Source organism: Mchenga conophoros, linkage group LG15 (assembly GCF_057382185.1).
Source record: "Mchenga conophoros isolate Kocher_MC1m ecotype Shallow Benthic linkage group LG15, M_conophoros_male_GT1.1, whole genome shotgun sequence".
NCBI lineage: Eukaryota > Metazoa > Chordata > Actinopteri > Cichliformes > Cichlidae > Mchenga > Mchenga conophoros.
This window is the reverse complement of record NC_140540.1, coordinates 3,941,456-3,958,143: the sequence shown is the minus strand read 5'-3', so window position 1 is coordinate 3,958,143 and position 16,688 is coordinate 3,941,456. Positions and strand designations below refer to the sequence as shown.

The 16,688-nt window shown below is 43.0% G+C and overlaps 1 protein-coding gene across 4 annotated transcripts in view; it reads left to right on the top strand.

Annotated features, from left to right (window-relative positions):
• runx2b (RUNX family transcription factor 2b) overlaps positions 1-16,688 on the top strand; it is a 78,391-nt gene that overhangs the window by 22,740 nt on the left and 38,963 nt on the right. The window contains exons 1-2 of one of the 4 annotated variants that reach the window (XM_085246259.1): positions 14,831-15,591; positions 15,810-15,933. The exons of 1 other annotated variant lie outside the window; for it this stretch is intronic. In XM_085246259.1, coding sequence (XP_085102385.1) covers positions 15,876-15,933 — 58 coding nt within the window. In that variant the 5' untranslated portion in view covers positions 14,831-15,591; positions 15,810-15,875. Of the gene's footprint in view, positions 1-14,830; positions 15,592-15,665; positions 15,934-16,688 lie in introns of those variants that run through there. 2 more of the 4 variants (XM_085246254.1, XM_085246255.1) reach the window with 2 other exon arrangements.

The window sequence follows — 16,688 nt, the reverse complement described above, 5'->3', positions numbered from 1 at the left end:
ATCGTGTGTACAACGTCTCTTTATGTCTGTCTCCACGTTGGTTGAGTGTGGAGTAAGTGCATATGAGAGCATGAGGGTGGGAATGGATGTTTGTATCTGTGTGTGCCTGTATTTCTGTGTCTATATGTCAGGTTGGGTGTCAGGCGCCACCTCTCTGGGGACATCTCAGGCCCTCCAAGGTTTGGAGGCCTATCTCCCCCTACCACCACTTCCCCTGCCAGTGGCGGACCCCCTCAGACATCGGTGCGTTGGTGGTTCTTTGTGTCCGGGGATGGGCGTCCAGGTACACACCGGCTCACTCCTTGGCGGCCGCTTATCGGGGCCTGGAGCCTGGGGCTCGCTCGGGCCACTTCGGAGGTGGGGTGCCCCCGGCCTCTCGGCCTGGGGCTCGGTCACTCAGGCGCAGCTGGCTGCCGGCGGAGCTCACGGGCGCGTCACTGCAACTCCCCCTGGCTTCTGCTCCGCGGCTGCTGAGTGAGCCCTCATCTGGGACTCTCCTCAGCTCTTTCCGGGACAGTGGCGCAGCTGCCCCTCTGTTGGTCTTCCTTGGTCTCTTGTGTTCTGGGGGCCTCTGGATGTCTGGAGTTTTGATCTCCTCCACACCTGCTTCACGCCCTGGAGGACGGGGCTGTGGCCCCCCCACACCCTCTAGCAGATTATTACATGAAGGAACCTTTTAAAAAACAAAAAACAAGCGCGTCCATGCTCACAGGTGTACACACGGGTGATCACACCCACAAACTACACCCTTTTTGGCTCCTACCTCAAAGCACACTGTGTTCTGTTGATCTTATGTGCTGCACAATAATGTTTAATATTTAGTATTTACTGTCATATTCCCATATATCATTGTGATGTTGTTTATTCTATTACTCTTGTTCTCTTCTGCTTGCTTTCTTTTTTCTTTCTCAGCAGGTGATCCAGGTGATTGATATATGCATTTTTTTTTTCTCTGCCCGTTCTGTTGGTTTTTGTTTTTTGCCCTTCTCCCCCGTCCCTCTTCTCAGCTGTTTCTCTTTCCCTCTTTCTTTCTCCCCTTCTTTCCCCCAGTCAAGTCTGTCCCGTATTCAGTAAGTGAAAATAAAATAAACAATAAAAGGTGAATCAAATGGACCATTACGGCAAGGCTGGGATGGTCAGTTTGGTAAAGTAAATCCGTTGGGCATCTTTCTTTGCCTTTAGACAACAATTCTGATGGCAAAAGAGCCAAACGGGACAGGCAAAAAAAAAAAAAAAAAAAAGATGAAAGAATTTAGACAGTTTTTAACTCTAAGTGATGCTGCAGTGTTGTTTGACCTGAAGCATACGGAGTTTAGGACCCAGATTACTCCCAGATTTAAGAGCATCTTAGACCGACAAATACGACAATAACAACGGCCGCTTGCATGTTCTGCAAAAAAATGTGCTTTGTTGTGTATCTGACGGACAAACACCAAACCAGTTCCACATCACGGAAGTTGCACCATTTTTACAAACCAATTCTGGTTCATCTGTTTCACTCAACAATCGGCCATGTGCGTATGAAAACAAAGGCACTGCGCATGCGCGTTTTACTCCCATTCTATCGCGATATTTCATTTTCCTATCGTTGCCTAACATTATACCGGTATTACCGTGAACGGTATAATATGGCCCAGCCCTACCTCTCAGCCTGGTTGGGGGGCTCCTTGGCCTCCCTCCTGCTGTGTGCCCAGCCCGGAGGCTGCGGTCTGTGACCGGCTCCCGGTGCAGACGGCTCTCTGTTATAATGTTTCCTCACTTGGCTCATGCGAGCCCAGCCCAATTTTTACTCTTTAAGTGTGCGCGTGTGTGTGGGTGGGGGTGGGGGGATATATGTGTATTGAGAGTGTGGGGAGTGAGTTGGAGGGTGGGGTGGGCTGCTTTTAACTATGTAAAGCACTTTGTGCTACATTTTTTCTGTATGAAAAGTGCTTTATAAATAAAGATTGATTGATTGATTGATTGATTGATTGATTGATTGAAAATAAGAAAAAGTGTGTCATTGTCCAAAAACAAATGGACTTAATTATATGTGCTGTGAATGTGTGTGCCCAGTAACTAGTCATTAATCCACACTGTTTGTCTGTGGAACTTGTTCTCCTTTGTTTGTACTCTAAATAATTTACATTTATTACTTGGTCTTGGCTCTTTTCACAAAGCACAGTTTCCAACAGTGACTTGTATGTATGTATGTCCAAAGATCAAACCAAATACCCCTCTGTGTACTGCACATTGTTTCCTTAACATACATGCCACCAAAAGTGAAGAAATCCTACATATGTTAGTCAGTTGTTTGTCTCTCTCTATCGTCTGTCTCCCTCACTCACTCACTCGCCTAATTCTGTGCCTGTTCCAAATTACTCAGATGAACCGATGAGTCCTAAGGCTTAATGGGGCTCTGCTCGCTTTCATCAGCAGCGAGCCCAGTCATCACTACTGAGTGGAAAGCCTATGTGAGCTTGACTGCTCAGGGAATAGGAGCAGGATTAAGTGATATCATATTGTTTAGCAGGGGATCTCCCTCCCTTGGCAGCAGCCCTGATATTCAGTCATGCCTTCAATAGGTGGGTAGTCATCGTGCTTTCTGACTCGGCTCTGTATCTCCACTGGTGATATTTTATCTTGCAGCTGTCATGACAGTAAATTGAAATTAAAATGAAGGCGTTTGTTAGAAAGAGATGAGTCACTTGTATATCATACAGGCACATTCATGCAGTTATGTGACACACAATGAGCATCTGCTGTAGTCCATCTTTCTCTCCTCCAGCTGAGAATGAGCCTGGGTGGGACATCCTTATTCCCTGAGGCCTGTTTTTTTCACTGAGCTATCTGGTGAAGGCTCTAGTTTATGGTTTATACATTTTCTGTGTTGAAAAAATTACTCTTGTTTGAAGTAATTGCTCCAGTGACTTAAGGGCCCTGTTAAGTTTCTCAACACTGAGATCATGTTTGCACATCAGCTTACAGTGAAACCTAGATGAACTTACTGTTGCACAGAGATGCTTTAGGGAAACCTGGCCCTGGTTATAAGAGCCGGTCAGAGAAGATACCTGCTGCTGCTGCTTTCGAGACTTTATAATAGCGGTTCACACTTAGCCTCGGATGACTCCCCCGTGGCATTTTTGTACTCGCACCAAAAGATAATGTCAATTTTAGAGCCCTGACACTATGAAACCTGAACTCCCTGCAGCCTTGCAGTAATGTGCAAGATCATGTCTTGCTGAATTAGGTTTTATGCTTAAATAATACAACATATGACATATATCATTCATTTTGAGTTTTCCCCAAAATAAATGAAACGTAGTGATACGGCGCCTGAAACAACACAAAGACATTGCAGTTGTATTAGAGCAATGGATATTTGTGAATGGGGCGGTGGGCTCGTGTGAATGAGCAGACCCTTGTGTCCACCATTCCTCTCTAATTGGGTGCAACAGATTCAATATAAACGTCACGGCCTTCCATATAATCCTGCCCATTAAAATAAGAACCACCATTACTGAACTCTAATGTAATAAATGTTATGAATGCAAACAGTTCTGAATGTCAAATGTCATTTTTCATGGCCACCCAAGTTTCTGCATGTTATGAAACATTTAGGAAGGTTCACAGAGGATTATCAGAATCCCACAGTGCTTTTCTCCATTTTACACACACAGAAATGGTAAGAGTGGAGGTATGGTCGCAGAATTTAAAAAGGGAATGCATTACCAACAACTGGGGTGGTGATGGTGTGTCTTTTAAACTGAAACATGACTTTGCCACAAAAACAAAAAAGTGCTTTGTCTGGTAGAGTCTAACCAATATAGGATTAGGACCAGTATTTGGGTTTGTTTTTTTTTATATAGATAAAAATAGAAAACAGTGAACATTATTTGCAGCTTGCAGACACCAGTGTGTATTAGAGCAAATGGCATTTTCCATCCCTCTTTTTCAGTGAGCTACTATTAAAGCTAAATCAAAGCACTTCCATAATAATAAAGTAACTCCCTTTTTGGGCACTAAAAAGGACGCTCTCGTTCTCAGACATGTTTGGTCTTCTGTTATTTTGTGTTAGCGAACATCACGTTGCTATAACACTGATATGATGGTACGACACTTTTTGATGAATCACATAGATTTTATACCAGTGCCATTCTGGACTATATGGTATCGTACAGCTCATTTAATATGATGCTGATTTTTATATCAATGACTATTTGAGAATAATGAATTGGTAATTTCATCTTGATGTAACTGTTAAATGCCTGTTCAGGCTACATCTCATGTTTTTTTCCAGTGACACCTGACCTGAATAAAAGAATAAATAAATAGAATAAACATGAATAAAAATATTAAAGATATTGATGACAATTTAAAACATTTCTAAATCAGCTTAGCAATAACAGAATTTAAAATGCCTTATTGAGTGTCGTGAAAACAGCATATGAAATTTCATATGAGATTAAAGTGGTTCAGTATAGTACAGTATGGCGCAAAGTGTAGCAAACAATGCAGTATAGTGGGGGAGGAGGAGGGGGGTATTTGTGTGTTAATTGTTGTGTTAATTGTTGTGTGTGCATGGTTTAAATAAATAGGTTTGTTTTATTTTATTATATTAAAAATGAACAGGTAAATCTAATTAAATGAACAGGGACTATTTTCTAGCACTGAACACATGTATTAATACTTGTTTTAATACTTTTGCATAATGTTCGTCTTAATGGAGAAATTACACTAAGCCAATGTGTGAATGTGTTAAAACCCTTTTTAGAAGTGCATTTATTTGGCCCCCACAGATTGTCTCGTATCAACACCTGAAAATAAAAACTAGCTTTAATGCTTTTTAAACCAAGCCTGACGTGGTAGGTAAGAGTACCACATTTTAGAGTGAAAAAGCAGAACTCATATATATTAATTCATTCTCCTCATGCTGTAACTTTAGTCGTGCCTCGTGGAAATGTCTATTCCTGTGGTTGGTTATCCAAGAGACAACACAAAAAGACACTTTAGATCATTTCATCAAATTTCATGACATGGAGAAAAATACAACAAGACAAATATTATTTTTAAGGTTATGACAGTTGACAGTAACTGTGATATATGAAGTGCGATGTGTGAGTTAGAAACTTCTTCGGTTCTCAAATAGAGCAAGGAGTCTTCCAGAGGAAACAGCTTTAAGGATGAAGTGTTCCTTCAATCTATTTTGAGTGCAAGTTGGTTCATTTAATATGCTGGAAAATCACATTTTCTATGCTGGTCCGCAGCATAAAAGTCAAAGAGAGGAAGCTTTAGAATTCCAAATATAGACTGAGGTGGATTTTGTCTTTAATGTCTCATTTCTGTTATTTCAGTGGGATCAAATGGTAATATTTCACTAGAGCAGGAGTCGGTAAACATTACAGCAAATATGTACATTGGATAGGCTGGAATGCCTCTTCAAATGTAGGTTTTGGTGAACTTCACAATCTTAAAAGATCTCCTCCAGTAAAGAAAAGCTTATAGTTAATTGTGAGGCAGTGATGTCTGTGCAGACATAAAAATGTTTCTTCCCCACCCCGACTCTTTAGGGAAGACAGCAAGGGGAAAAACTGTAAATCTCTCATATGCAAGACATTCAACAGTTTAGTCACCCTTTGAAATTTGCCTTGATGAGCAGTAATTGCTGTGCAGACCCTTCCATCTTTTGCACACTTTCATGTCCCCTCAGTGGGTCTTGAATCATGGCATCTCGTGGTCTCCTAAACGACCCTTGGAGTGTCTGAAAAGACCACCAAAAGTGCAAAACTTTGGCACCCAAGAAAGTCCTATGGTGTGCCCATTAAATCATCTAACCCTATTCCCATCTCAATATAGCCACGTATTTTGGAACAAGATAAATATTTGACCAATATATACTGTAGGTGTAGCTCTGGGCTCGGGCCAAAAACACCACTGTCAAAACATGAGTGAAAGAGAAGCATTCACAAGTCGCTGATTATTGCAGGTGCTGTGTCTCCGATAAGGCAGGATATTGATTTTATTAGAGTGGCAGAACTCTAATTACCTCCTGAACAAAACAGCCAGCACTGACCTAAAGCCATGAAGTCGGTCTTTGTATTTTGACTGCTTATTGATACAAATTAGGTCCTTACAAATAACATCTAGAAAATATTCCTGGTGTTTGCCTTCTTGAAATCTGCTGGCCGAAGCACTGTTTGCTAATGAAAAAGAAAAATAATTGCAGACTAAATGTTCTTGGTCTCCAAAGAAACGTTGCCTACATTCAGAGCTTTTCCTTCAATTACAAACTATTTCAAATACATCACATATAATGTGGAAAAAATAAACACTGATAATTTGTTGAGAGATAATTTTGAAATGTTTACGGTATCTCAGTTACATAATGCCTTTTGGGTTGAGGTCCAATTGGAGAGACACTGCTGGCTTTCATTAGCAGCAGGCATTTTTCTCCATCATATTGAGCGATGCTGCCAGAAATCTGTGCTTCTGAAAACATTGCAGAGCCCTGCCAACAAGTAACCCCCCCTCACGCCCCCTTCCCATTCCCGGCGCAGCCAGAGCGGGGCCAGTTTGCTGAAAGGCAGCACAGGCAGTGTGGCACTTCTCCAAGCCTGGCCACTTTGGAAATCGCCACACGCAAGTGCTGGCCTCCCTGACGGTGGCGTGATGGGGTCACCTCTGGGGCCTGGGGTGTGTAAACACACATGACCCAAGACAAACTTTCACAATTCCGCCAGGTGTGCAAACAAGAGGCCGCAAAAATACCCGGAAAAGTCTGACCATGCAAAAACAATATAAGTGCCTCTGATGAACTCCTACAAATACAGGGGGAGAGGCAGAAAGGCTGACCGACCCTGGGTGGAACTGTTGTCAGAGCATGTTAGCGCTGCACATACAAATTCGTCACGTATTAGAGAATCAGAGAGTCTGATGGGTTTGACGAAAGGCTTACCTGTCCTGATTGGTCACCAATGTGGAGCTCATCCAGCCCACCCAGTCAGCTGAGAAAACCCTCATCTTCACAGAAAAAGAGAAACAGGAAAAGCATACTTTTTTTTTTTCATTTTTATTCTTTTTTTAGAAGGGTAGATTAAATCTGAGCGCGTCTACTTTTTGCCTCGTCTCTAAAATTCTAGCTCAGTAAACCTCCCCAAGTGGCCAATGGTCTCCTTTAATGCCTTAAGCCTTTATAGTGTTTTTTCTTCCACGGCCTGCACTACAGATCCAATCCACCCTGTCCTGATCCATTGTCTCCTGGGCCGGTGAGTCCTGGAGCTGACCTTTGTGGGGAGTCTTCCAGGCACCACATGTTGGTTTTGTGTTCATATGAACTCTACTCGCTTGAGCTGTTGGGCCTATGGCACCAAGTCTGAAGGACACAGCAAAACAAGGATTTAACTGCAACCAGATGCAGCAATGTCCTCCCATATCATCTGTTATGCTTTGTGTCAGATCTTCCTCAGATAGCCACACTGCCAGTTGAAGGGGACATGTGTTTGTTTGCCAGGGACTATCGAAGCATTGCAGCATATTCCCCAATATGTTTTAATTCTGGCTGCCAGTTAATGCCCGACCGTAAACGTAACATCTGGATTTGGTGAATGTGTTTCTTTTTAATTGGTTATTCCAGAATTATTCATTAACGACACACGGTGTAACGACAAACAGATAATTCTCTTTAAACTGCCGTAAATCTTTGCCATCACAACATGCAATTTGAGCCGACCAATTTCTACTTATAATGATATCATTGTTACAGCTTACCTCCGCTCACCCCTACTGCTAGACATTGAGTGAGCACGTAGCAGCCTGCTGGTTATACTATTAGCAACACAGATGAGAGATGTCTGCATGTCTGTAAAGTCAACCTGTAATTATCATGGCGGTATATCCCCAGGCAAGAGACTAAGTCAGATTTATAGATTTATTCTGTCTTCAAATTAGCATCATGCCTCGGATTCCAGCATTTCATCTCACAGGCTGCAGGAATGTTTTGAGAGTAAGAAAAGGGAGTCATTGTAATTCACAGCTACACATCCCAAAACCACCAACTGCAAAATAGGGCTGTAGAGGCAACATTATGTGAGTGTCGAGTTCAAAGCACACATATTAGAAACCTCATTTAACTGTGGCTGTACCCTTCAAAAGTTTGGATCAGTTTAAGGCTGCGGGGATAAAAAGGGTTTGTAGCTTTGTGCATCGTTTGGAAATAAAGACGGCGCTCTTACAGCAGGCAGAAACGTACGAGGAAAATGAAACTGCATTAGGCTCTTTTTGCCAGTTTAGATCTCATGAATGATTTTTCATGCTGCATGCAAATATGTTGCTACCACAAGGCTCCATTCACAGATGGCACCAACTATCAACATCAAAAACATGCACTGCATGTCACGCTTTGTGTGTTTGTGTTTGAACACGTGCAGATGTTTACTTTGGGTTTTTAATCCTAGATTTGGACAAACCATATCAGTATATTTTTAGATTGACGCCACTGAATTACTAATGACCTTATAAGGTAGTGTTAATAGTAGCAAATTTGTTTCAAACATGAAAAACAAGACATCCTAGTGGTAACTTTTTAACTGTATTTACTCTTGGTACACTGCTACATAATTTAACTTGCAAATCTTATTTGTTTACATATAATATAAAGATTTCCTGTCGCACACTTTGTTGCATGGACTCTTTCTAACTTTCTTGCTGTCGCTTAAAACCTGCTTTGAGTTACAACAAAGCATATTGGAACGTGTTTCGTGCTGTCTATACTGTAATATATGCATTCCTGTGTATTCCACTACGCTCTTAAATAAGCGAAATTCCTACATGTATTATAATCATAACATGATAGGTGCTTTCTGTTTGAAGTGAAGTGTTTTCTCCACGAGGAGTAAATACATTCCTCAGTTGGCTTGTCCTGGATTGATCTCTGCTGACTCAGAAGGAGGATTGCATACCTACCAAACATCTAATAGACAATGCCCCGGGGGTTACCGCTGTGCACGTACAGTCGGCTTTGTGTGGAGAACAATGTTTACAGTTCAGCCCAGTCCTTGGGGTAGAAACACAGACACTCATTTGTACTGGGTTTCAGCAGACTTTAGCATAATACTGTCAGCAAGACGGAAACATTAATCTTACAAGAGATGCAGGTGATAAATATCACCTTTTAAATCCCGAAACCGAAACAGTGCTCATTGTTCTACTGTTTTATTGTTAATAAAATAGGAAAATGTGTACAATCCTAAACACCATGACAGCGTTCTTTTTGTCGTTATAAATCTAGGTTAGCGTGGCTTTGGAGTAGCCCCATATGATTTGAATTTGATATTCTGATATAAATAAGATGTAAGGCCATAAACTATGGTACAGTTGTGTGATTATCCTAAGACAATGCCGCCAGTGAACTCTGGGAGCTGGCCTGTGTGCCTGTGCTCCAGGCTGTATTATGACTGGTTCAAGTCAGCGTCCTGCTCGTACATCTTTCTAAAATTATACACCACAAGGAAGAAAAGCGGCCACTTCTAACAATGTCAAAAATTCAGATTTAGACCTCCCTACGCCTCCCCCCGTTTTTTTTTTGTTTTTTTTTATCTTGTTATTGTCTTACACGGGGACTGAAAGACGAGTCACAGCGTTATGAAATCATGTGATGAGGGCAATTATCCATCACAAAAGCCCCACAAAAATAAAAAAGAAAAAAATAACCCACCGGCTGGAGAAGACAACAGAGCCTTTTGTTTGCTGCATTGTCAGTGACACAGCACCGAACTCCTCCTCATAATAGCTTGTTTCTCTAGAGCACTGTCTGCCTTTATCAGGCACACTTTGTTCTCCTCAACAAGTAAACTGAGTTTGTGAGAGTCATAATCGGCAGCTCATCTGAAAGCTCATTCAGGTTGGGATTGGCTGTTGTCACCCCCAGATTTGAGTCACGGCCAGCGCAGAGTTAATTTATTCTTCCTAGCGCACGAGATGAATGACACACAGTCATTTCTGTTATTGACATTTGCCTGGAGTGACGACATCATGTGACCGGGGGCGTCATGTGACTCCCGGGCCTTGTTGCCGTACAGTTGTATCATCGGTGCATTGTAATTATAATGCTGACTTAGCAGTTCAGCCACTTGAACTCTGTCAACCTTGGCCTTAGCAGCAATAGTAAAATCTCTCAGCTGTTGACAACTGACCACACAATGACAGGGTTTCAGGCGGCCGCAACTATACTGTACCGGTCTCAGTGGACGCGGACTGTAGAGAAAATCTGAATAGAGTAGAAGCAGGAGCATCACCAAGGTCCTCAGTCATGGTCTTTGGTCTGAAGAAGCTGCTGTAAGTTTCATTTCAGGCCTCAGCGGCAGGACCTGTCCTCACCTTTAACACAGCATGGCATATATAAACCAGACAGCAGGATTTGTGGAGGACCAGTATGCTTTTCATACAAAAAGCACCATGAAGTTTCACAGAGGTGGAGAAATAGCGGGAGACTGGTATGCACGCCAGAGTAAGGAAGATATATATAAGTCAAACTCCATCTACTTAGCACACAAATTAAACCAACTTGTCAGTGAACATTTAGAAATCATCGCTTGGGTCTCAGCGGGCCTCGCTGTTTGAACTGCAGTGTAGGTAGGCACTGTTTATCCTGGACTGGCCCTTGATTAAAATGAGGAATGGAAGAAGGGGGGAAAAAAGAAGAAATGGCTCAGTCTCTCGGTGGTCAGCCACAGCCTCCTCATCGCAGCCTCCACCAGTGATCTGACTTTCTCCTTTTTTGCAATTTTATGTAATCACAACTCCAAGAGCTATTTTTAATGTGTGTTTAGGTTGTGCGCGCGCCATTCGATATTAAACATTTCCCCTTATTACTTAAAGGCCGACTTTATTTTCCCTCATAGCTGTGACTCCAAAAACAGCTGTCCAGACACCACAAGAAAGGTCCTTAAGTCACTGGAAGATGTAGATACCGCTGCTGGACTCCAAAAGAAAAATATCTACTTTTCATTAAGATTATACCATACCGTACTTCACCAAACAATTCACAAAGAACATCAACATCCTCTTGGCGAAACGGCGTGATAGATTAAGTTTTTCACTTCCATGAGTTTTGGATCCCGTGAAGCGAACCTCTGCGTGGCGCTCGCTTTATTCTGTTGCTTCAGGTCACCGTTCTGCCTCAGCAGCAGCGTAAGGGGATATTTACGTTCACACCAGTGGCGCGGTGGCCAACAGAAGCTGATTGCAAGTGGTGTTTGTTTCCAACGAAAGCACGTTAATTCGGGCCCGGCCGCAGTGTAAACTACCTTGGCGTTTTACAGATGTCGCCTGTTAAAGTGAATCACTGTACCTGCCTGTTTGCCCGACCGGGCCGTTCTGATGCCTCGCCAGAGAGAGTACACAACACGAGCCAACGGGGCTATTAATAAGCCCTTCCTTTTCTAATACTGTAATCCGTCCGTGTGTGTAATGTCTCGCTCCGGGCTAATTATGTCACGTCATTTTTAGCTTTCGCGACGAGACGAATACAGACAGCCTCTGCCGGAGTTCATTTTAACCCATCTTAGGTATCATTATCCCCCAATATTTTTCAGAAATAATTTTCTTTGAAAACAGTCATCTGCGAAGGTCATCTGCTGTGACAGAGCGAGGAAACAGCAGCACTGCATTACACACATGCTGCGTTAATAGCATGTGTCGTTTTTTAAGCGCGCTCCAACACACGATACCTCTATTATGTGTCTGCGAGAGCTTGTGATAACAAAGCGAGTCCATTTGAAGGTGTGTGGTCCTGAGTGGTAGAAGAGGGAAAGTGTCTGGCAGGGTGGGCCATCAACCACAGTCCTCAGGGCAGACCTTGGCCAGAGCTCAGAGTATGGCCAAGCTCTTCAGCGCCGCACACAAGTATAGCAAGCTTAGTGTACGGCCACCAGTGGAGAACCAGTAATGAATGAAATATTATATTCCACATTATATTTCAGCCTTTAACATTATTACCTGCACATAAAATCTCTCTCTTTTTTTTTTTATGACAGCAAGATGTACGAATGTTACAGAATAAAGCTTCAAACTGTTAGCACACCCCCAAGCGACGAGGTATAGTTAAGTATTTCCTTTTACTGCATTTATACATTTATACATAGGCCTGGATGTGCAAAATATATATATAAAAACAGTGTTTTTATGAGCTCTAAATACCAGCATGGATGGGTTTTGCCGTGTTTGGCTCTTCTCTCGTCAACATAATTTCCAAAGAAAAATTCTTCCAATCAAGCCGACTTAAATCCGAAGAATAGCTTTTCAAGTGAGCTTTGCTGAACTGCACAAAGTTCCAAAAACAATTCTTATACCAACAAAGTCAGAACCTTTCATTTGGATGTCTTCTGGATTTGATCTAGAGGGAGTTAAATCTTCAGATTTGAAGACCAGCAGTTTCAGTGCTGGAAAAGTGCACAGTGGTTTTTCATAAGGTGTGTGAACCTCTGACCTGACAGCGAGATGGGCCGACTTCAACGAATCTTTGCTGCTGTATCGGGGGGGAGGCGGGCATCTGCAAAGTTGAAATCTGTGCAGCCCGGACAGAATTCATGCAAGATATCTGACACTACAGCATCATCACAGTTCAGATTTTCGCCATCAAGGTTGTTTATCACATGCCGTGCCACCCAAGAAGTTATGTTTCCTGCCATGTGAGTGGGGTTTGACATTTATGCTTTACTTTTCGTTCCATGTTTTAGATTCAATCACGATGTGCAAATTATATCCCCATCAAACTGCATGCAATTTACTGTGGCTCAGCAGCACTCGGTGGTGCTGGACTCTGTCCTAAAGTTTAATACTTCTGACGGAAAAGCATCCATTTGCAGTAACCCTAAAAATGTTTATACATAACCTTAAATATTATTCTTGAAATACTTAAAGTATCGAGCACTAAACTGATCCAGATCTGCAAGCGTCTGTCTTTGCTGCTGCACTGCTGTGATCTGAAACTTAGAACGTCTAACAACTGCAGAAGGCTGCTTCTGGGGGTTTTAAATATTTTCTATTTCGAGTGAATGTAAACTGCACGGATGACACGATCTATTAAATCTCGCCACGGAAACAGGTACTGTCTGTGATAGTCGGTGTGTTTGCAGGATCTGAATGGCCCTTCCCTAAGGATACTGTAACATGCGCTGCAACTCAAGAGGCATGTTCTTGTTTTAGACAGCAAATATTTACAAAGCACCGCGCCAAGGAAAATGTTTCGCTGTACGAAAATAAGGTCGGTGGCAAAGACTTGTGGAAATGCTGTTGTGCCTCTCGGGGAGGGGGAGTGGTGTTATAATTTATGTTTGACATATTAGTAGTAGTATTTGAAACAAAAAGGGCTCAGACTCAATTGCTAGAATATGACAGTATGCTTAGTTTTTACACAGTAGTGTTAATTGATTTGTTGACTGTGTGTTTAGGTCTTTTTTTGAGATACAGTGATACATTTGTTTATTGTGGACTTTGGCTTTGATCTAAATTTTTCATGACTGTTGCTTAAGCATGGTATTTAAATGCTATTTTATATGTTTTTTTAAAAACACCCAAATTTTAATGTGCTGTCTATTTTTAATATAGTATTTAAAAGCAGACTGTTAAATAAAAAAAACACTTATTCTAATTTGTTTCTAAAATGTGTATCTGTGTGTATAGAGAGTGATTTTCTCCTGCCAAACCAGGAGCAGTATGGATACATTACAATCGACACATACATTATTAGCAGGGCCTGAATTATATATTATTTTTCTTAAATCACAAGTAGCATGAACAACCCACAGAACCCAGTGTCATTGGATCATTGGAGCTTCTTTGTATCATTTCTATTAAGAAACACCCCCAATAATCTTCACTCACAACAAGAGTATTTTCCATAGTAGCTGGACGTAGTATCTCTTAATATGTTTATTGCTTCTTTTTGTTTCTTTGTAGGTTTAATGAATGAATGTGGTGAGCCACATAAATAAAAGTTGACTGTTCTCCAGTGTGTATTGGCACAGGTAACAATGCCTAGGTAGAATATTAAAAGAAACTGTCACATAAAAGCAAAATTACCTACATGAATGGCTATCATCTCATAAATTATAAGCATTTGATAGGTTTATTCTAACGGCTAATTAAAGGGAGAACGTTTCAACTGGCAAAAACAACTCCTAAGACAGAAAGACAAAAGGCTGAGGAGCTGCTCGACTCTTTGCTGCTTAGTCACACATGCCTGCTGGCAAATGAAAGAATGATTAAGATACTGTTAACAGTTTCAACCTGACTGAACTGCCAGCTTCATTCCACACATTCCTCTGCTTCTCCTCTAACACCCCGTCTGCGTTTTTGTGATGTGTTGTAACAAACACCTGTGATCAGGGATCAAAAGACAAACCGTGCTGAGATGTGCGAGGGTGTGGGAATCGGTGTGTGTGTGTGTGTGTGTGTGGGGAGCGTGTGATGATTCACTGTTAATTGTCGAGACCTGCCTGCTCTGCGCTACAGGTTGGCAGGCCGTTCTTGGCAGGGTGATAGTATGTGTGTGTCTCCTGTTAGAAGACATCTCTTTTACAGAAAAGACAGGTGGCCATGATCTATGGCCTCTTACGGGAATCGCCCCCCTGACTGCTGCTTCAGTGAGAGCCAATGAAAGTTCAGTATAAGCTTGGATGCATACATGCACAAACACGGCTATTACGGTAATAACGCGGTGACATAACTACTGTTTGTGACACAGCAACGTGCAAGGAGTGAGAAAGAACAAATTCAGGCTGCACCGAGACGACTCTTCAGAAACGCTCCTCGGTAAATAAGCAGAGCGTCACACCACCTCCGCTTTCCCTTCACACACATGCGCTCGTCCAGCTTTTTCCTCTCTTCCCCAATTCTTTCTGTTGCAGACAAACACACGCGCGTACACACCCAGTCTCACACCACCACCAGCCAGCCAGCCATTCACTCCTCACTCACACCCTCAAATCTTACCAAGCTGAGCTCTCCCTGCTCAGAGGCAGACAGGAGCAGCACGGCAGCCTGCTAAAGGAGTTGAGGGAAGGAGCAGCAGTGTCAGGGAGAGAGAGAGTTTGAGGAGAGAGAGTGAGGAGGGAGGGGGATGAAAGAGTGAAGGGAGACCAACCCAAGAGAGAGCACTGCTCCCCATATGCTGAGGAGGCATGGGCGGTTGAACAAGCTGCCCCCACTGAAGCCTCCTGACTCATGGGAGCGTCAGACCCCGATCCCCAGAGAGCCTGGAAATGCTGCCGAACCACGCGCAAGAGAGGAGGGGAGCCAGAGAGTAGAGGAAAAAAAAGTCCAAGGAGAGGAGAGGGAAGAAAGCCACAACGGTAGGCTGTCCCAACTCAACTGCTGTGCCGTGATGACGTCAGAGGGCATGTGACCCAGGCTCTCCAGTGACGGCACATGGAGGGCAGGAAAGAGACGAGTTTTAAAGCTGGTGCCTTTTGGGTTGTGTGAGGGCTCTGCTCGCCTCCCAAACAACCACAGAACCACAGACGTGCGGCTCGGGGTTGGTGTTTGAGGGCAACCTGGAGTGTAAATGGTTAATCGTCGCGGGCCAGCACCAGTCACAAGGACGGCGCTAAGCGAGTAAGTACGTTCCAACCACACTCGCCAAGCAAGCAAGTCCGACACCATCTGATCTATCCGCAAAGGCGATATTTGTCTCTGCAATTTTTTTTTTCCTCTATAAAACCAGACCTGGTTGTTACTTGTGGTCATCCAAATAGTTGATACGTAAAAGCATGTCTTGTGGATGGCTTTTCCATTTTTTTTTCTTCATGACATGCTGCGTGCTCTTGGTTTAGGACGTGTCAAGGGTCAAGGAAACCACAGAAGAACAAAAGTGGGGCTTGCTGCAACCAGAGGCAGCTATGGCATCTAACAGCCTTTTCAGCACAGTGACACCATGTCAGCAAAACTTCTTCTGGGGTGAGTACCACTTTCCTGCTCCCTGTTGTGTCTGGATTGGGTTGGGGGGCTCGGGTCACAGGAAGGACTTGGGGTCAGGTGGTGAGGCTTGGGTGGTGGAATTAATGGGGTTCGAGGAAAGCGGGCGAAGATGTTGGAACTGGTCTGATGTTTTGGGTCCAGACGAGTGGAGGGGATCAGCTGAGGTCATGGAGGACCCCGCTGTCAAGGTCCAAGCTTTTGTGGCGGACAAAACACCCAACTATCATCAAGGCTTTTTCTCTTTTTTCTTTGTGCACCCAAAAAAAAAACAACAAGAAAAGAAAATCTGCCCATAGAGATTCCAGTATTTATTCTATGTGATGTTTATAAATATTTTCCAAAGAGGGAGATGATATGTTTGTGCAACATACCCTTAGATTTACAAAGCGATGCCATTGCGGAACCAAAAACAAAGGCACGGGTGATATTTTTGACAGACGTAAACAGACGCTGCACAAGGGAGTTTACAGTGGAGCATTGGAACAAGATGTGGGGGGATTACTGGGCTGTGTGTGTTGGGCGCCTGTGCTTGCGCATAGAGAAGAAGTATTGATTAGTTTGCCAAGAAAGATCTGTAATCGCTTCCTGAAATTGTTTAGTTGCGCTGCTGTCGTTAATTAATCGGTGTCGATTTCTGCAGGCTCCAGGGAGCATTTACTCGACAGACATAAATCCAGATTGAACACGAAGTTGATCCATGCTGACTTCCTTTCTATGAATTCGGTGCTTAAGTC